The following is a 20937-nucleotide window of genomic DNA, read 5'->3' on the forward strand; positions in this document are numbered from 1 at the left end:
CCCCACCCTGAACAAACTTCCTCTCTGGCCTTGTAGCTGTCAGTCTATTCCCAGAATCATCCCGTTAACAATGTCATTCCCCTTGGATTGCAAATAAATACATTAATTAAAAATCTAGAAGCAGAGTTTAAGTAAATATTTGAATGACGAGCTGCAAAATGTAGAGTTGCTTCATTTTATTCCTTTCCAGTGCTGTTTCCTATACATGCAGTCAATGCTGGATGATGCAATGCAACCCATCAAAAATAAAACTAAATATTTATTAAGCTAGTGTGCAGTAAAACAAAGCGATTACCAACATTCTGGATGTAGATAACAAGGACACAAATGTGGAGACTGCAGTAAATATTATTTAAAACCTTTGCTAATATATATTTCATATGAGTAGCAGCAGAGCAGCACCTAGTGTTGATCATGGATATAGCTGAAAGTTAACATAATAATTTATTCTGGAAATCTGATCAACCTGCATACGGCAATCTGATTCACACCACGGTAAAACTGCTAAAATCAGTTCCTTAGACCTTCCTTCTAACTGCTTTTCAAAGGGCATCATCTTTCATGCATGGTGCCACAGCCAATATTAACAAATATCTTTACAGGAGTGCGCTACTCCATTTAGTTCATTCAGGAAGTGATTATTGCTACATTCAAAACTGCCAAATGTATGCACCTAAACTAGCTTTAGAAGGAACCAAAAATGGCTGCCATCTGAATTAAAAGTAAGACAGCTCCTAGTAGCTAGCTAACATTTCTGAACACACCATAGAAATTAACAATGACTCTTCGTTGGCAAATAGCTCAAAAGGTCAAGGAGTGAATGGACATGTAATGAGAACTACCCTCTTCTTTGGAGAGGCCTCATGAAAGCAGGACTGAGTCTGTTGATAGTCATATGGGAGAAATTTGCTCTTTCACCGTCTCTCCTGAAGTATTCTGGGAATGAGAAACCTTAGCCTTACCGTGTACACAAGTTTGCACCTGTTAAACTAAAGGGGTACTATCAGCCACCTTAGTTAAACTTGTTCAGACCCATGTAGTCACTTATTTCACTTTTAAGAGTAGCTCATGCATTCTCTGTAGCTCTTTCCCACTTAAGCTAAACATTATAAAAGCAAGCCATGCACAAACCTTAATGTACATCTCACAAACTTTAATGTGCATCCATGAGGGACTTATTTCATTAGGTTTATTTAAAGCAGATTTAAAACCTCAGGTAGAATTGTGGCCCACGTTTTGTTATCCTGAAGTATCAAATTAAAAGGAAAAAAAGACAGACTGACTGACTGGCCTGCATTTCATTACCTTATAGCCACTATGGCATAGACTCTGCCCCATCATTTCTATATTTCTCGAGTACGATAACATCCTTTGGTTTCTCAAAACAAAATAAATCCATGAATGGCTCCCTTCCAAATGTAGCCCTGTCCCGCAACGCTCTGTGTGACAGAACAAATCTCTGCCATGTTTAAGCTGATTGCTTCATTAGTTAGCCCTGTTGTGTAGGGCCTTGGAATGCTATTGTCTTTGACAGTAGGTTTTTTTTTTTTTTTACAGCCCTAAGCTTGAATCATGCCTCAACATCCTGCAAAAGAGCTCACAGAGGGAAGGCACATGGGCCAAGCAAAACATATATATTAAAAATAATTATATATAAACTTGGTGTCATCTGGGCAGGGTCCTGACTTCTAAACCCCACCAACCCCAGGAAGCTGCATGAAAAAGCTGAGTGGAGGCAGAGCCTTTAGCAGCAAGCCTCCAGGCTGTGCTGCCTTCCTTCCGCCTGTCTGTCTCACCTCCTGCCACAGATAGCACCTTTTGGAGCTTGTCTAAGTACCTCCTAACTTGAGGAAAGACACTGCAGAGAGAGGAGTCTCCAGGAGTTAATCCAACATAGTTTTCCTACTGCAAAACCAAAACCACTAAGCTGTCTGCTCTATATATTTGTATGCCAGGTTGCTTTAACCTTCAGATAAAAAGTTCAGTAAAAAGTCAACGCATGACTCAGACCAAGGACTGCGTTCTCTGTCAGCTACTGTGAGAAGGTCTCTCTTCATCAGGGAATGAAATACAACTCTGATTACCAAACAACAGCAAGGAAATATGGAATGTGAACCACTCAAGTCATGAGAAAGGCATTACAGTGCATACTGGAAACACACCGCCAAAACCAAGATCAGAGCGCTGCTCATGTGATGAAGATATTCACACTGCCCTAACTGAATTAGATTGGAAGCACTAAGTAATGCTAAGCTATTAGGCCTTCTTTCTTCACTCCACATGCATGAAATTACATTTTAAAGTTGTGTATGACCTTTTGAAGTCCTAGGGTGGGAGGTACTTAACAACGAGCATCTGGCCTCCCTGTTTTTTTACTCAAGAATATGAAATCATTTTGTAAGTGCCTTGCTCTTTAAAAGCAAACAACAAGAATTTTCCTTGTATCACTGTATTGACTTATATCAAACGGAGATTAAAATTAATTTAATAGAGGCTAGATTGTGCAAATTGAATAAAAAATGCCAGGCCTGCTAATAGTAATTTAATTAAACAGGAGTTGTTCTAATTTGTGATCAAGGAAGTCAGTGCTTTATAAATAAATGCACTATGCACAGCTGGTACATAACTCAGTTAGATGCCAACCTCCCCCATCCGTAACAACTTAGCAAAGTGAATATTGTGAAGACAAATAGACTCAAACTCAAAGTTCAGTTTCATTCTGTGTCCTTATTTCCAGATCTACTGGGGGTACTTTCACATGCAGTGCCCTCAGATAGCTTGACATAAGTTTTCAGGTATTGAAGGCATCCAGCCGTGTCAACACAGAGCTCTGTGCTACCTATGTACCCTGCTACAGTGGCGAAGTCGCTGCAGTTCCTAATGTGCCTGAGATCATCTGCTATCCGGGGATAAATGTCTACACAGGTTGCACTACAAATGGTGCCCCATTCCACCTTGACTTGGCAGGATCAGATTGTCTGGCCTGCTTCATTCCCTCTAAGCCACCAAGGCAGTGGCTGCTGGACTCCAGCCACTTCTTGGCAGCTCAGAATTTTCCCACCATGGGAAACAGCTGGCACAAAACTGGCACAGGCCTCCTTTCCCCTCTTGGCCCTAGTGTAGGGGATGCACCAACAGCAGGAGGAGGTCTGGCACTCTAATTCCTAGCTGGTGGACGGCCAATATAGGACTGTTACCAGCTGTGGTAGTTTGGAACAGCGAGGACCAGAGTAGGGCCAGCCAGAGAATTAGCAAGCTACAAATGGTTGATTTTCAGCCCTGCTGATCCGTGCTGGGCCAAGCAAGGATCGGACAAAGTAGTGAGACTGAACTTGCAGACGGTTCTTGTCAAGAGCAAGAGACATCCTCTGGTTCAGGAGGATGGAAAAATAGTTCCTTCCTCACCTATGTAAGAGCGCTGCTATCAGATGATGCCCTTGCTGAAGTATCACACAACTACGGCAGCTCTCCAAGGATGGCACGCGCTTGAAATGAGTTCATCCATTATCAGCAGCATGCAGTGATGGCTCAGGCATTACACGTGATAAAGTGCATAAAGAATAATTGCTTTAGTTCTTTCAATCCAAATATATTGGCATGGCTGGTATAGGAGGGGTGGGATCCTGTCTTGTTAGCAGCTTTGTTTGTATGACTTATTAGAGGTCTCCTCCTGTTGCCATTGAGCTCAAAGCCTTTTTTGCACTAGCACCAGTGCACACACTTTCCAACGCCCTTCATCTTTCCTGTGCTCAAAGCTGAATTTTAAATTTGATATTTTAGAAGATCAGAAGATAGAAATAGCGTTAATTGTGCAACGCATTTGATTTTAAAACTGAAACAAGCAAAATTCCCAAATGATGTTTTCTTGCTACAAACTACATGTTAAAAAATAACTACAGCTGGGGTGAGTATGGTCATATGCACAGAGATACATCTGTGTTCTGTGTACGCTGATCTATTGGACACAAAGGATGTTGGGTTTCAACTTGGCTCCAACGGACAGGTCAGGATTGGAAATGACAACTACAGTCCTGGCCAGCAAGTGTCTGGCTTTCCATACAATAGGAAGTGGTCACTCCTCATGGGAAGACAAGAGAGGAGGAATTCAAAATGACTGGCTGGAAACTTCTGCAGCTGAAAGTGGACTGGAATGATTCTTTGGGGAGAAAAAATATTATAAACACACAAATACACATACATGCTATTCCACAGGTTATGGGCCTGCTTTAATTCAGTACAATATGTAGGGATATTTAGATAATCAAATAATGTTTACCTAGCATGATTAAACATCAGCTCATGTCATGACGACAGTCTCTAAGAAACTTCTGTTTACCACAAAGTGTTTTACTTTTAATCCTTGCTGTGACTCTAGCAGAGAGGGCCTCCAAGAATGAAGAGCTTATATGAGGTTACGGGATGGGTACTTAGTTCCTTTGGGATTACAAGCATTTTTTCTGGAATTTTGGCTTTTTTTCCTGCTTTTTCTTACAAGCCTTGGTTTGTTGGCTGGAGTGTTCGAATTGCCTGTCCCATCTGGAATGGAGCTGTGGTAGGCAGAACAAAAATATTATCGGAGAAAAAAAAGTTATTGAGATGCAAAGAAAAGAAAAACTATTTCCTTTTCTTCTTTCTTTCTAATTAATATAATTTCCCTTTTTTTGTTTGTTTGTTTTTAGAGGTGTCCTTGGAGTCAAATGAAATTATATACAGGAGCTTCAAAAGATTTAACTTTGCAGTAAATATTGGCATATTGATTGTTTCATGATGTTTTCAGTCAAAAACTTTTGCTTTTGGAACAAAAACAAAACATTCACTCTGGACCTAATTCCGATTGCAGTTACACTTGTATAAAATGTGACTTAACATACTAGAGCAGTGTTGTTATAATTGAGATAAATTTGGTTCTCTCTCCCAGTAATCAGCTGGGGAGGGGGTTCCCCCCAAAGCTTCATTGCCCTTTAGCTCCTTCTATTTTATGTTTTAAACAATGAAATCAGAGATATACATGTGGGATAAAGCTTAAGAAGGAAAAAGATTGTGCAGCTATAGTCTAATGAAACTTTCATCATCATTTAAGAATCTAGCTTCAGACCTGACATGTGCCTCCTAACTGAAGTCATCTCAACGCACAGGGTAAATTAGAGCAGAGGTGCACAAAATATCGGTAAGGTTGTCTGTAAAGGGTTAACAGACCTAGCTGGTCTTGCTGCTAGGGTGGAGTATAAAGGAAGGGGAAACTGGGCCAGAAGGGGAATTAAGGGAAGGGTGGGTCTTCTCCCCTCCTGGATGGTTGAAGTGGGGAAGGTCTCTCAGGAATTATCATCCAGTGGTTTTGTGTTCATTTGATTTTGTTTTTATGATTGTTTTCAGGATAATAACCCAGCCCTGAGGAAAGGGCTTTAAACAGAGCCAGGTTTGGAAGCTTTATTTCCATACTTTGGCTGGTGAAACCACCCGCCAGTTTCTAATCTTCATGTTACAGAATAGAGGCAGCTATGGCCACTCAGTCAAAAGTATGTTACTTCCATGGTTCCCTTAAATTTGTCAAAATTAGTGAAGATACTTGGATCCAAATATATATACCATACACATCAAAACTGTGGGTCAGACTGACCAAGGATGCCATTCCTTATAGCTAGCATAATCCTGGCCTTGGCACCAGCTTTTGATTGCAATTCCAGGGACGGCTTTCCTTAAAACTTTGCCGTTGACAGGACTGAAACATGTACAAATGATATTTCTAACATAGCATCTGGTTCACTAAAGATGCCATGCCTATTTTTTCAGCTGCTTACCCCTTCTTGGATTTGGTACAGTCTATAGAGAGACGTGCAAGAACAGAAAGCAGTTTCAATTTAGCAAATTAAAACCAATAAGTGTTCCCAATCTAAATCCCATTTCATCTGAGCCTCTAAACACCCCCCAGCTTTGCCTCACATTGGTTCCCACAGCTCCTTGAATTACTTATCCCATTTTCCTACTGAAAGACCACATTTTTTAGCAATATTTAAGCAGAGCTTCCCATTCCCTGAAAAGGGAGTTCAGTTTTAAAAAGCAGATGGAAGAAGACAGTTTTGTGTCTAGAAGCTGGCAATGCTATGGCCAGATTTAAATGAAGAAATGAATTGTTACATGAATGAGTAGATGTGCTGCAGTGAGCAAGATACTGTATCATGGTAATAGAAAGTAATGCAAGGAATTCTTGGGTTTGGACCTGCCAACTGCCCTAACAGCACCTCATTCATCTTATTGTACAGCCACAAGCAGTGTGCGCTAAAGAATACGCAGTGATAGAAGTGACAGATGTTGACAGCAGCTCAAGGAACAGGATGATCTGTTGAAACGAATTTCCTAAATAATACCACATCACATGCTTTTTGTGCATTACAGATATAGATTTAGGCTGCATTTAGCATCTGAGGTCCAAAGCTTGCTTCCTCCTGATGAAGTCAGTGGAACTTTGCCATTAAATACAGTGGGACCAGGATTTACCCATCATGAATTAAGAGCCAGATTAATTCATTTAGATACTGTCACAAGCCCCTCCAGGGTCTGGAGCTTCATGGGGTGTCATGCAGATTTTCTGGTGTTTATTTCACCAATATGGCATGTGTGGTCTTGTTGGAAACCCAGTGCTATGCTGCATCCATTTATACTGATTCTATCATTAGACAGATTATGTTGTGCTGTCTATATGTATCTTGGTCATAGTTTAATCAATAGAATAGAGGGATGTATAATTAAAGATAAGAAAATAGGTGTAACTGCTAAGTCTTTGTTGCTATTGACATGAGAGCAAGGAAATTGCTACTCCCAGACGCAGGCAGAAGGAGACATTATTGAGTTGGGCACCCAAGGCACTGTCTACAACTAATGGGGAAATCAACTCCTCTATAGCAAAAGCATCTAAGAGAAATGGCTCATCAAGGAGAGGAATGCTAGGTGTCCCATGGAGAGAAATTTCTGGAGGAGACCCACAAGGAATTGAGACAATGCTGGGGGTTGGGGGGGGAGGAGGAGGAGGAGGAGTTTGGAAAGAGGGGAAGCAGGGAAAATAGAGGGGAGCTGGCTCAGAGGTCTTTGGATTTTTCCCAGGCTGGAAAAGGGTCTAAGGCCCCAGCAGCCAAGGCTGACAAAAAAAAATCAGCACAAAGGAAGGCTGATTTCTGGAGATAATGGCAGGGCTCTCTGAAAGCTAGCTTATTGAGAGGGTAAGAAACTGTACATGGCATTTTTGTTCTCCCTCTCCAAACTCAGGAGCAAGTTTCCTTGTATAATACTCTTCTTCTATAGAGTAAATGCTTTTGTTGTTTGTCTCCTTACTGATTGCTTGTAATAAGGGGGGTCTCTAAGGGGTAGTCCAGGCTAACCCCTTCTATGAAAAGAAAGACTTCTGCCACAATGCAAAAGCAAGGCTGGCAGAAATTCCCCTGCTGCAGCTGTGAGGTCCATTATAAAGGCAGTGGAGCGGACGCTTATGGGGATAAGGAGTTATCCCAGGGCTAACCTTGGTCTGTTCCCTGGGACAAGCAACAGGACAGTGGGGAGAGACGCAGCACTCTGGGGGTACTCTGCAGCCAGGTGGGGCAGATATCACTGACTTTTCTAGACATATCAGGTGCTCCTCAGTCCCAACAACGCTTACCAATCAGAGCCTATTGGTATTTTCAAAGTGCTTTAAGCACTGGTTGTGGCTTTCATCAAACAGCATCCTCATCTATAAGGTGGGACACTGCCATTCTGCTCGAGCTGGGTTAATAAGCTCTTGCTAGAACCTCGTATAAATAGTACTGGCATGTGGAATAGCCTTCCCTGAGGAGCTGGATATGTTGAGGAGAGCAAGAAAGATAACATGGAGGATAAGGATGAGGAGGAAGAGGAAGACTAGCACTGATTGCCCAGGCATCTGCCACCAGGAAGGCCTAAAACAGCAGCCCAGAGGTGTGCAGGACTGTAGAGTCTAAGGCTAGCTACAGCAGGGAGCTTTCTAGAAAACACAAATAGTTTGTAAGTCACTGGTGGAGCCGATAAAGACACAGGCAGTGTTGGAGGTAGTGCATTATGCCTGTTCTGCGCAAGCCACTAAATGCAGACTTTCTCCCTGGGGACTGCAAGGCTACAATGGCTGTCACATATATCCAGGCATTCAACTCTGGGGTAGGGCTAGCTTGGAAAGACATGCTGGGGCTAGTGTGACTCACATCTGCTTTGGCTCTGCGTTTAAAGTGGGGTCATGACTACATGGGAATGGCACTGCCAGAAGCAGTGCAATTTGGAGGACTATGAGCATTACTGGGAAGGGGTTGGAAACACAAAGCTGCATATGCCTGGAAGAGAGACTAGACATAATGGAGGTATCAGGGCAGGAAACAGAAGGGACTGGGTGCCTGAAAAAGGTATGCAGAGGCTGGGTAAGGCTGCAAGACTTACAGTTTCTGGTGGATTACCAGAAGGTGGCCCATGGTAAGAGAGAATCAGCCCAGAGCAGGGCTGGGAGTGGAAGCTGAGCAGCTGATGGTAAAGGGAGGATCCACCATCCTCCCTCCACCATCTGCAATTTACAGACTGTTCTCAGGATATGGACCAAAGCAGAATCGTGCACTTGGTGCGAGTTCACCCATGGATGGCTGTCCCGCCAGGAAGTATATGTACTGCATGGCACGATGTGAAATTTGACTCACCATTCTCTATCTCTCGTGGCTGTACTTCATTGTCTGGGATCAGAGGAACAGTTTGTCCTGCCAGTGGCCCCACAATACAGGAAAAACACCAAAAGGAGACTCCAAAGGGAGAAGACTATACCTTTCCCTTTCTCCAGCATGGACGGGATAGTGGCAATTGGCCTTGCAACATTAAAAGCTGTAACAACTAACAAAATGCAAGACAGAATTGCAAGAACTATTGTTTCAGGTTGCAAAGGGCCTGAACCAACTCTCATCAATTCAGGGCTGCCCGTTAGACAGGACAGGATTCTAAAAAAGCCAGGGTTTAGGGAGTTAATTGACCCCATTGCAGGAAAAGGGGAGAAAAGAGCTGCTTGTTAGCTCTGGAGGTTCTGCTAGCCAACAGCCTGCGATGTGTGGCACTGAGCAGAGAAATACCTGCTTCCCTTTAAAAAATTGGCTATAAGTCCCTGGAAAGCCTCCCATTGGTTACACTGGACCAGACTCTTCAAGCACAACTGTGAAAAAGTTCTGCCTTAAGAAATAAAACAAAATAGCAATGTATAAAAAAACCCCCAGTGTCAATCTTACAGCAATTTAGACTTTGGGATAGAAAATAAAATTCCTTGCCAGAGTATTTAAAAACAGACTGGAAACTGATCATCTAATAGCTTAAACTATCTGCCTGGAGCTAAACCAGCAGGGGTGAATAATCCCTCCCCTGCTTTCATCCTTCTTCAATTTGTTCTTTGTTCCATCAAACACATGTGCGTTAAGTGTAAATTGAAGGTCTCTTAGCTGGAAAAGCATATTGTGAAAAAGCTTTGGTTCTCATCTCATAGTGTAGCCTCAGTATTACAATTGCTCTTAATAGTTACTCTTATTTTGTTGTATTATTTACTCTGGCTAGAACCTGGTAGGATCCCTTGTAAGCTTTAATTCTGATGAATTTAGCCAACAGCCACTCATGACTCCAGATGTTTTTGATTTTGACCATGGGAACTTTATGGTATAGATATGCCAAGAATATAACTTCAGGCTCAGCCTCAGGAGAAGCATTTTAAAATTCTTTAAATCAAAAATTCAAAATAGAAAGTGCCATGGAAAGTCAGCATGCCAGAAGTAGAAAGCAAACCACAGGGCTGTATTGCTCAAAGTTCTGGGGTTTCATGGACACAGTCTTCTACTTGTGCAAGTGCCCAGATCATGCTGCTTTCTGATCTGCTCATGCGCAGACTCATTTCAAGCACATCTTCCAGCAATGCTCTCACTCCCCGATGTTAAACTATTCAGGGCAAAGAAATATATCCAATATTCATGTATCCTGGCAGAAAGTTAAGAACAGTGAGCCAAAGTCACTGCCAGTAGGTTTAACGTGAATGGAGTGGTGCCTGTTTACCCCAAATAGGGAAGAGCGTTGTCTCCCATACCATATTTGGCCCTGGATCAATGGCAAAGATAAAATGAGCATGCCCAGCTTTCCCCTTTATCCCACATTCACCCTGTTTGATAGGGTATATAATCCAAGTGGCTACCTTCGTCTCCAGAAGGGCAGAATGCCCCTTGGTGGAATCCAAAGTCGTCCCCTTTCCAAAAGATTGGCTTTCTTTCTGTACTTAACTTCTTAGACCTTCAGGAACCTCCTGTTGTTCTAGTTCTCTTTCCTTTGAGGAGCACATCCTCCTGCCTAGTATCTTAACTTAATGAGCCATATCTCCTAGCTCTGGTACGAGTCTTAGCATAAAGTTATTATGTTCTGAAAATGCCTGCTGGTAGTGTGGCTTACGGTAAAGCCTTTCCACCCTCTTACATAGTTCTTCTTCCTAATGAACTTTACATAGTGGTTTCCTTCAATAATTCAAGAACATAAGTAGAACAGGAGATACCACAGCATCAATCCATTTCATTATGAACAATACGCGCCAATATTTGTGGTCACACTGCACAGAAAGAAATACAATGCTACGTCTGAGTCCATGAAAAGTGCAGGTTTCCCTTGGTTTATGCTGTACGTGCATTCTTGGAAAAAGGTGCATAACTCGAATTCACATAAAGGGAACCCACTTTGCAATGTAACAAATAGGGATATATTCCAAGGCCTTGACCGTACTGATGCCCAGACCCATTTCTACCACTTTTACAAGACAATTTTGGTACTCACCTACAGCAGACAGTGCACACAAGCATAGGGTGGTGGTGAATGTTACTATAATGGGGATGGCAACTACAGAAACACGTCACAGATCCAGACAGGATATTTTGGCACATGCCACTCCCACAATGCACTGCACAAAGCAGCTGATTGAGGGCTTCCACCACACTGATTGCATGAGAATGAATTTGCCTCGCCTATAACGAATTTTGGGTATAAAAAGGTCATTGCATAAGAGCGAATTTGCACATACAGAGCCTGCATAAAGCAAGGGAAACCTGTAAAGTTAACTGTACTCCCACACTTCTATCATTGAGCGACCACATGCTAGTTCTCCTTATTATGTGATGCAGCGCTTCCTCGTCAAGGGAAGTCTTGCACATAACTCCTGCAGATGACATTGTAACAGCAGTACCCTGCGAGAGAAGAGTACAACAAGCAAGCTATTCAAAATAAACCATTGTGAAAAGTGTTGGTGTTATTACAATTCTTCTGCAAGCAGAGCAGGCATTATCATTCTAATGAGAAGGGATGACAGGAACGACAACTAGCACAAAAGAAGGTCATTCTCATAATGGTTCATTTTACCCATTCTCCAAGTAATGTTCGAAATAGGTTTTCTTTGCTGAATATGTTGGCTTTGGGGGAATGGAGACAAAATGTTCCTTTCAGTTGGATGCGTCTGACCACACTGAAAGTTGAACCAGACTTCTCTCCTACCTGGACCCCTTCTATTCTCACAGCATGAGATCCTTGGACTCTGTGCTACAGGGACCAAATATCCTTAAAGCAACTCTGAAATGCCTGCTGGGAAAAGACTCCTCCATACTGAGATTTCCAGTGTAGCTGGCTTTATCGTAACCCTCTTCTAAGGTAGAGACATGTTAGCACACAGCAGGAGAGAGGATGATAAGCATGCTCCTCAGCTGGCAGAGCTGCTACCTTGGAATTGCTCCAGCTGGCATTAACAGTGGGTGCTGCAACAGCCCCTTGCAGCTATAGGGTTAGGAAAGACAAAAGATGACTTAAACACACCATCTGCTCTTCACTAGCGCTGCCCCAAAAAATGGAAGAAACTTGTGTATCCTAGCAGGCTAATTTCAAAATCGTACCATATAAACTTATTCAGCTCATGCCATATGCAGTTACCACCCCTCCCCTCCCCTCCCCTCAGACATGTGCCATCCCACCAGAACCTCCATTGTGTGATATGCTTCGTAGGAGCAGAGGATGGCCCACCGAGTAGTGGCAAACGATGTTTGTGCAGTACGTCAGAATCTGAAGTACTACTATTAGCATTACAAGTCACCACATGTAACTCTCCGTTTCCCCCCCCCACAGGCTCTTATTGCTGGCGTGCTTGTCCTTCTGGCTGACAGACAACACACGCAAAGATCGCTGGTAAACGTACGCTGTCATTCAATATGGTGTCACATGCAGTAGAACTGAGGAGTTAGTCCAAATCATACTTTCAAGAAGAAAAGCATATTTGCTACTCAAGCTGTGGATCAAAAAAAAAAACCAAACCAAACCATACATGGCTTACTGTGGGCATGATTTAAACGTTCTACCAGGAGCCTCCTGGTCCCAGAAATATTTCCGGCCTTTAAAATGCAGACTTTTTGAGTATTCAAGGATAGAAGTTAACTTTTTGAAAGGCCACCCACTGTAATGGTACATGACAAATGCATACATAAAATACATCTGCTCTAATTTATTCTTGGAGTATTTTTAGCAAAATCTGGTTTCACTGATTTTTTTAATAAGTGGCTTATATGACATTTAGTATGCTTATTTTCCCTTCCATTATGTCTCTTATTTTGGTCACAGAATAAGAGACGATAGAATTTTTATGAAGTCTGTTTTCCATGTTGGAAGTCAAGAAACAAGAAGGTTCCCTGACTCTTCTATTTAAAAAGCTTTTAGCAGATTTCTCTTATCAGTCAGAAAGTAATAACATGTTTCTGTCTTCTTTTCAGTGGGAAGCTAGTTTCAGTTTTGGAGTACTGAGCATCACAGGCAGCTCGATTCAATTTGCTGTTGCCATTGCAGCCACCCTCCTGGGTCCATACTGCTACTATTCTTTTGCGGGGATTGCTGGGACCAATTATCTTGGTTACGCGGTTCTCATCCCTTTTCCCTACACCAAATTCACAGCTATCTGCAAGGACCCATTGTCCTACGAGTGGTACTATCTAGTTCTACAAATACTAGACCTTTGCTCCAGTTTTGCTATGTTTTGTGCATCTTCAGCTTTTGTCATCAAGCTCACTGTAAGACTACTCCAGTTTGGACATTTAAATGTGAGTATTAATCAATGATTAACTTAATACTGTGACTCTTGCTACCATATATGTCACTCCTGCTCAAGGGGAAACCAGATTGTGAATTCACTTTATTCCAGCTTTACACATCAGGACTGAAATCAGTAGAATTAATTCAGATATAGGCAACTATATACTTATAGTATATACTTATTCCATTTGGAAGGAAATAAGAAGTTGACCTTCAGCATCCTTTGCACCCAAACACTGTTTCAGCTAATGGCAATATTCCTTTAGTATATGCAGCAAGGCGTTCTCATTACAGGGCTCTCATTCCATCAAACAGAGCCTTTCCTTGCACTTTAATGGGAACTGAACCTGACCCATCGGATCTGCATAGCAGATTTCAGTTTTCATCCTCCCTTATGACTGAAGTGATGGCTGGCTATACTACATAGCTAAAGCCAGAGCAGACACTGATATGTTACCTGAGTAACAAAGCAAGAGGTCAAAAGTCATCAGTTAAAAGGTATCACCCCACCCTAGCCAGAGCTTTCTTAGGCACCAGCTTCTGAAAAGCACGAGAGGACTCAAAGCTGAGGTACAAGCCATATCAGAACAAACCTCTGGGTAATAGGGACTATACTATACTAACACCCTAAGCCATACCTATCAAGTGTCTTTCATAACTTATTCCACTGATTTCCAAATCATATCTACATGCAGGTGAAGTGGGAGAGGTCAGATGGGATCCATTAGACATTAGAAAACCTTATCTTTGTTAAAGAAAAGAATCCCATTTTGTTTCAAATAAACCTCTTTTGTTTTTCCCTTCTCCGCAACCTTTATTCAGAGCCAGTTCTGCTCCCAGTGAAATAATGGCAACATTTCTGTCAGTCTCAGTAGGTGCAGCAATAGATTCCTTTGGGGCATACGGAAATCGAGTGCAATAACAAATGATCATTGCCTGTACCACTGCCGTCAACCTCAGGCACACCATGGTATATTTGTATCAGACATGTCTCAGCTCTGTCAAAAGCAGATTGTAAACTACTTGAAGCAGGGGCTGTGCCTTCTTATTTGGCACTATTGGCACTTAGTGAATAATAAATCATGTCATATAAATGGGTATTGAATGGTTACAAGCTTAATGAGAAAGTTGGAAGCTCTAAGCCTAGTTTAAAGTAAGGGTAGAAAGGCCAAAAGAGCATGCAATCTGTAGTGCTGGACAGCTGTTGAATTTCATATTTCCCCTGAGCTATATTAATAATGTTCATCATTTTCATGCCCTCCGTGGTATTTTTCAGAGGATATGAATTGATTCTTTGTTAGTTACAGACGCAGCTTCCCTTCCAACATGCTTCCATTGCACATTTCCCCATCCCCTGGTTCCTGCATTCAGCTGCAGTGTTAACCACTTCTCGACTACTTCACCAAGAGCTTCCTGTAAAAGCTGAGCAACCTGGCCCCAAACCAGCAATTAAAGCACATGCTTAAATCTATGCACATGAATGGTCCCAGGAAAGACAGGAGGACTATTTGCAAGGTTGAGCATTTTGCTGGACCGTGACTAGAGAGCTAAGCCCTTGGCAGAATCAAGACTCAATTGCCCAAAAATTCTCTCCCAAGCACATAGTCAGTATTTTGCATGGAGACTAGACACAACCAAACACCTAAGTGATCCAGCAGTCTCAAGACAGGTCCAAAACCCCATCCAAAACCTGCATTTCTGAATCCACCCTCAAGGAGTTACGAGAGCTTTATCCATGGATGAGGCTGAAAAAGAAAATCTGAAAAGTGCAATGCCAAACCAATGCAATGAGCTCAGTTATGACAAAACAGTCTTGCCTCCCCGTACCTCACTCAGTGCTGCTCCAGATCATTAGCAGTACCTGTGCACGGCACCCAAATACAGCAGATCGTTTAGAAATAATATAGCCTAAAGGAACAGCAAGGAAGCGTGCCGACCTGACAGTGGGATCTCATTTAACAAGCACAGATTCAAGTGTGGAAATCAAATATGAAACAGTCGTAGCCAGCATTGTCTACATTCTTGGAGCAGTACTGAACTTGCAGAAAGAAAAGAACAGAGACACCAGCCCAGACACGCTCCAGCTGTCTGTAACTAGCGCTTGCCTCCTTCATGAAATATAGCTCTTCAGCTTGTTTTCATTTCATTATTGAATGTTATTTTTGCAATTCAAAAAAAAACAACAGAAGGAAAGTATTCTTCAAAATACTTTAGGTTTTTTCTTATGATAAGTATATGAAAACTAGAATATGTCTTTCCTTTCTATAAGAGATCCAAGTAATCTAAGTATAGCCTTTAAAATGGTGCACATGAAGTCTACGGTATTATCAGTCAAGCATCTGTTTCCCAAATAAGCCCCCCACTCTTTCTCAGAACCAGCAGCATTTGCGTAGCTGTGGTGGTTATTCTCATAATTTGTGCTCATTTAGTATTGTGCAACATGCAATTAAATAGCCATATAAAACACCCACAGGTCAAGCTACTCCTGCTCCAGGTAGCCTTACATTTTACACATTTTCTTGCAAAATGTTGCAGCCCTCTTCTTTTTTGAACGCTTATTTGCACGTTCTCTAGCATTCAGTTTAGGTAAGCTATAGATATCTACTGGTCAGGCAACAATGAACTCAAAATACATATCAGGCATTTCATGAATTTATTACAGCCCTGAGCCTTTCCTCCATCCCCCAACCCCGGAGAAAGCCGGTGAGAAAACAGCTCAGTAGTTTTGTTTTGAAAGCATTCACAAGTGGTTGTTTTTTCCTTCACCAAATTTTGCTCAGAGGAGAAATGCCAGCACTGTCACCCGACTGCACACCTGGGGAAACTCCACCCCACCCAAGAGACGCAAATCATTGCTACATTAAGATCAAGCTAAAAACTTATGAAATAAATAAAATCATGACCTTGCAATAGCAGGCACTAATAGACTTCAACTGAACCCTCATTCTGTTCTCAATAGTCCTCAGGCAAAATTAATCTAGCAGTTTATATGTACCAATATAGTTAGATGTAACAACACATTCTTCAGTCATAAAGAATTTCATTTTCTAAATTGCCAAAGGCGTTCAAAATGATGAAGTCAATTTTACCTATTTTTTTTCTAGGGACAAAGACATGTATGATAAACCATCATTTTAGGACATTTCTGCACATCTCTTGGACTATGATAGTATTAGTCTTTGGTAGTACACTTTTCAGTTAACATGTGAGTATACTGTTATTTATTTTATTTCTCCCTCAAAATGTTTTTTTTTTAATAAAGAGTTGGTTGCACTGCTCTAAATGTGAAAGTTTTAAGCCTTAACCAAGGTTACGAAGTAGATGGACAATACTGAATATCTACACCGAGATTTAAAAAACCCAACCAAATAAACCAAAACTAAAGTTCCACTACTACAAATACATATCCATGTATTTGTCTGCCTCTGCTCTATCTGTTCTCTCTTTGACAGGTGCCCTCACTCTCAATTAATGATGACTGAAGCATATATTCAGCCAACTCAGAAGGAAAATAGCTTACAGCTTCCACCCAAATGCATTCAGCCTTTACAGCAAACATGTTCCTCTAAGAGGCTAGGGACAGACATTCAAAAAGCTAGAGCCTGAATTGATTCAATCTTTGCAGGTTGAGTGCGGAGGGATTTAAACCCCCACCCAGGCCTGTAGGGACCCTAGCCAAGCTGTGCCTGGAAGAGTAAGAAGGAAGCAGCCCTTGCTAGGCTTGTCCCTGAGGCCAGACACTGGCTGGGGCAGCACCTCAGGCAAAGAGGGAGCAGGGGGTGGGGATGAAATTCTCCTGTCTCTAGGTGGGCACAGGACCCCAGTTGGGGTCTGCCCAGCTTTCCCTCCTGCTCTTGCTTAGGCGGTGGGCAGCCCAAGCTGGGTCTGTATGGCCAGATTGCTCATGGCTCCCATGCCCAAGCCAGCTGAGAAGGGCCCCTCCCAACCCACTGGGGCGGTATGGTAGCCCAGCCCAGTAGCACGCTTAGGACCTGGCTGGGGAGCAGGCTTCCTGGGCCAGCACAGAGGTACTAGGGGCCCCGAGCTCGGTAGCTGCCGCCTCCCTGCCTTGTACGGCACCAGGGGCTGCAGGCGCACAACCAGCTGTGGGCTGGCTGGCGCCGGGAGTGGCTGCCCTGCCCTCCTCACCTCTGGCTGCCACAGCCACCTGTAGCAGGCTCACCTTTCAGAGCCTGGGTTGAGTCCCAGGCTTCAGATCCCGCTGTTTTGATTGGTGGGGCCCGTGTACCGATCAGGAGGCAGCAGGAGAAATAAAGTCTTGCCCCTTTCCTGAGGGGAGGGGGAAACGAGCTCCCCCGGACCTGACTGAAGACCGTAAACTGCCAGGTCCAGAAGACTTCGGGGCGGAGCCCTGGACTGCATAAAAGGAGCTGCGTGCGCAGCACGAGGGGAGATGCTGCAAGGGATTGAAGAAGAGCGGAGCAAAGAAAAACTGGGGTGCTTTTCTTCAGTGGGAAATAGGCCCAAGGCTCCTGAAGCTGCCACTGGAGGAGCAGCCATGGGAGTGATATGAGACTGCTTGGCCTGTTGACAGGGCACAGGGATGGTATGTGGAGAGCCAGCCCTGGGAGCAGCATGAGACTGCTTGGGCCCATCATGGCGCACAGTTCGGCGCTCAGAGCCCAGGCTTTGGGAGCTGCAAACAGCGGCTTGAGCCTGCAACCCCAGTAGGGCCTTGGGGCTGCAGTGAGGTGGCTCAGACCTCATCTCCCAGCAAGTGGCCAGGTCCCACGGCGCACGGGGTGGTGCATAAGCCTTGGGAGCCAGGGAGCAGCGGAGCCTGCTTGGGTTAGCCACCTGGCATGAGGATGGCTGGCCAGAGCCTGAAGGGCCCGGCCTGTGCTAAGAGAGCCCTCGGTGCCAAGCCAGGGCACAGGGAAATGGTAGTGCTGCAGCGTGAGGCTCAGCACCTAGGAGCCAGTAGCAGTGTGCAGCAGCTGAGAGGAGCCGAGCCCTTGGTGCCCAAAGAGGGGCACAGGGTGGAGAGGAGCCCAGCAGCAGAGGAGAGGTGCCTGGAGCAGCCTGGAGAGGTGCTCCAGCAGAGGAGACCCCATTGAGCTGAGCCCTGACCACCGCCACCTGAGGGAGCATGAGTCATTGGGCCCTTTGGTCCCACAGGGGAAAGACATTTGGGATGGGCAAACCCAGAGAAGGGGCTGGGTGAGCAGCCCTGCCCCGCTCATTCAAGGCTCTAACGGGAGAGGCCCTTGGTGCTTCCTGGATGCCCCCCCGCCCCAAGGAGCCCCACTGGAAGGAGGACTATCTCTTGCCATGGGTCAGGAACTATATCAAGGAATAGATGTTACTAAGAATGTTCACGTTTGCGCCTTATATTTTGCAATTGAAATGTTGTATTGTGATGTTGTAAATAGTGTTATTTAGGGTTTGACATTGGTTAATGTTTGCTGTGTAAATATATGTATATGATGTTTAGTCTTATGTTTATGTATATTATAACTCAATAAATTGGATATAGTTAAGAACTTTGGGCTCGGGCTAACTCTATAGAGGAAAAAGGGATCTACTCGAGATTCTGGCATCCCTCTCATGGCACCCCCTCTCGCCTACCCATCCCATCCTATTGACAATAGGGCACACCCTTGGGCGTACCTGGGTTACATTTTGGGGGCTCGTCTGGGATTTGGGGCAGGCAATTTGCTGCTATAGGCGCTGTGCTTCTCTATAGAGGTCCCACCCTAGAGATATATTGGACCCTAGTGGTTCCTGGGCTTCAGTGGGTACTAGTGCCCCAGGAGCCTCAGGGTCAGGGACGCTGCCTCCTCCAGACTGGGTCTCTACTCCTACGGCAGGTCCTCAGACGTAGCAGAATCCCCAAAGGATAGGGCTGTTGATAAAAGACTGCGTAATTTTTTGGGAAGTATCCCCGTTCCCCCTGGAGAAGAGGACTTTGACGCTTGGCAAGCCCACATCCAGGAGACCTTGTCAATGTGGCAAATCCCTGAGGAGAAAAAGTGGTGTTGACTATTGGACGTACCCTTGAGTGTACCCGGGTTAATACCATGCCACTCTGCATGTGGGGGCAGGAAACTTCAGCTCCACAGCTTCTGCCCAGTGTGTGGAGCTCTGGCTCCAGCTCCTGCCTTGGAAAGTGGAAGGTGTCTGAGTGAAAGGGATCAGGAGCTGCAGATGGGACTCCACGTGCTGGGCAGAAGCCACGGGGCCTGGCAGGGCTATTTTTCTCCCCTCGTCTGCAGGTGCGGCTCCTGTTCGTGTCGCACCACACAGGGCCACTTGAGGCAGGGGAGCTTCCTTTAGCCAGGCCATTTCTGCCCAGCTCAGATTGAAGCAGCCGGGGTGAAGGAAGCTCCCCTGCCCTGAGCGGTGCTGCACAGTGTGACAGAAGCAGGAGCCACAGCTGGAGGTGAGAGAGGAAAAACAGCCCTGCCAGGCCCAGCGGCTTCTGCCCAGCACATGGAGCTCCAGCTGCATCTCCCAGACGCCTTCCACCTTCCAAGGCCGCTGCGGGCCGGAGCCAGAGCTCCGTGTGCTGAGCAGAAGCTGCCGGGCCGAAGCTTCCCACCCCGCACCCAGAGCAGCATGGCGTGGTCACGGCGGCAGCAGCAGCTGGAGGTGAGGGGGGCAGATCAGCCTCCCTAGCTGGGCCAGCCCACAGCTGATTGTGAGCCGGCAGCCCTAGGTGCTGCACAGGGCAGGGGGTACGTGGGTTGCTGCTGGGCTTGGGGCTTGCTAGCACCTCCAAGCTGGCCCAGGAAGCCCACTCCCTAGCCAGCCCCTGCCTGTGCTGTCGGACCAGGCTGTCACGCGGCCCCAGCAAGCTGGGAAGGGACCTGCACCCACAGGCCAGCTCTACAGGGCCCTTCCCAGTCAGCTGGGGCTCCATGGGCATGGGGAGCCACACAGTCCCTGTGGCCTCAGCCCATGCTGCAGCCCTCTGGGAAGGGCCCGAGCCCTGCGGCCCAGCCTGGGCTAGCCTCTCCACCTCCTTCAGTGGTGCTCATAGGCCGTCTGGGCTCAGCCCTGCAGCCCCAACCACTGGTGAGGCAGATGGATGGCGGGGGCCACGCTGGCCATCTCTGATCATGCTCCCTTCCCTGCCACTGGAGTGGGAAGGGGGAAATGGGTGATGGGGGCTGCAGTTCCCAGTGTGTGTGTGTGGGGGGGGGGGGGAATAAAGCCCCTCCCTTTGCCTCAGCAGACCTGGCTGTGCCCCTGCTCCTGCTCAGGCTAAAGAGCAGAGGGGCCAGGCCAGCCCTGCTCTCTGCAGCAGAGAGCACAGCCCGGCCCAGGGCTGGAAGTCATCTGGGATACAGGGGACTCTGATTTAACTTCAGCCAGGAAGGGGTATGAGACAGAAGTTGCATAAACCAGTTTGACCCTAATCGATTAAGCCTGATACTACATTCAATCAGGTTTATCTTAAACCAGTTTCGGCCATTTCAAAACTGATTTATGTGCAGTGAACTTAGGTTCTGTTACAGGTTTAAACCAAATTCTGATCACTTAAACCAGTTTATGTGTAATTTTTGTCCCTAGCCACGGAGTATATACACACTTTTAAACCAGACATTACATGGTGTAGAGCAGTAGTTCTCTAGCTTTTCCTTCCGGGACCCATTTGCAAAGGTTCATGGCTTGTAACAACCCATACCCTGCTGGCCCTACCGGTCCATGACCCACAGTCCCCACTGCCCTGCTCCCCCACCCCCAGGGCCATGATGGTGTCCCTCACTCCCAACCCGCAGACCCTACCCCCGCCAGCCCTGCTGGAGGGGCCCCCAGTTGCCCCGTCCCACTCGGGCTGGCATGCAACGGTTGTGGCAG

The 20937-nt window shown here is 45.2% G+C and overlaps 1 protein-coding gene across 1 annotated transcript; it reads left to right on the top strand.

The window, feature by feature from the left end:
* The first annotated feature begins 4234 nt into the window (after positions 1 to 4234).
* Positions 4235 to 16729, top strand: TMEM212 (transmembrane protein 212). Its single transcript, XM_019532736.1, has 4 exons — positions 4235 to 4552; positions 12160 to 12219; positions 12798 to 13121; positions 16218 to 16729. Exons 1-4 carry the CDS (start codon positions 4394 to 4396, stop codon positions 16233 to 16235), a joined length of 561 nt encoding a protein of 186 aa, XP_019388281.1. The 5' UTR covers positions 4235 to 4393; the 3' UTR covers positions 16236 to 16729.
* The last annotated feature ends 4208 nt before the right edge of the window (positions 16730 to 20937 follow it).

This window comes from Crocodylus porosus, unplaced genomic scaffold, assembly GCF_001723895.1.
Source record: "Crocodylus porosus isolate Cpor-Errol unplaced genomic scaffold, CroPor_comp1, whole genome shotgun sequence".
Classification (NCBI taxonomy): domain Eukaryota; kingdom Metazoa; phylum Chordata; order Crocodylia; family Crocodylidae; genus Crocodylus; species Crocodylus porosus.

Coding starts and splice junctions, on each gene's coding strand:
- TMEM212 (XM_019532736.1), top strand. CDS start 4,394: ATGAAGAGCTTATATGAGGTTACGGGATGGGTACTTAGTTCCTTTGGG. Junction 4,553..12,159: donor CCATCTGGAATGGAGCTGTG/GTAGGCAGAACA, acceptor CCCCCCCCACAG/GCTCTTATTGCTGGCGTGCT. Junction 12,220..12,797: donor AACACACGCAAAGATCGCTG/GTAAACGTACGC, acceptor TCTTCTTTTCAG/TGGGAAGCTAGTTTCAGTTT.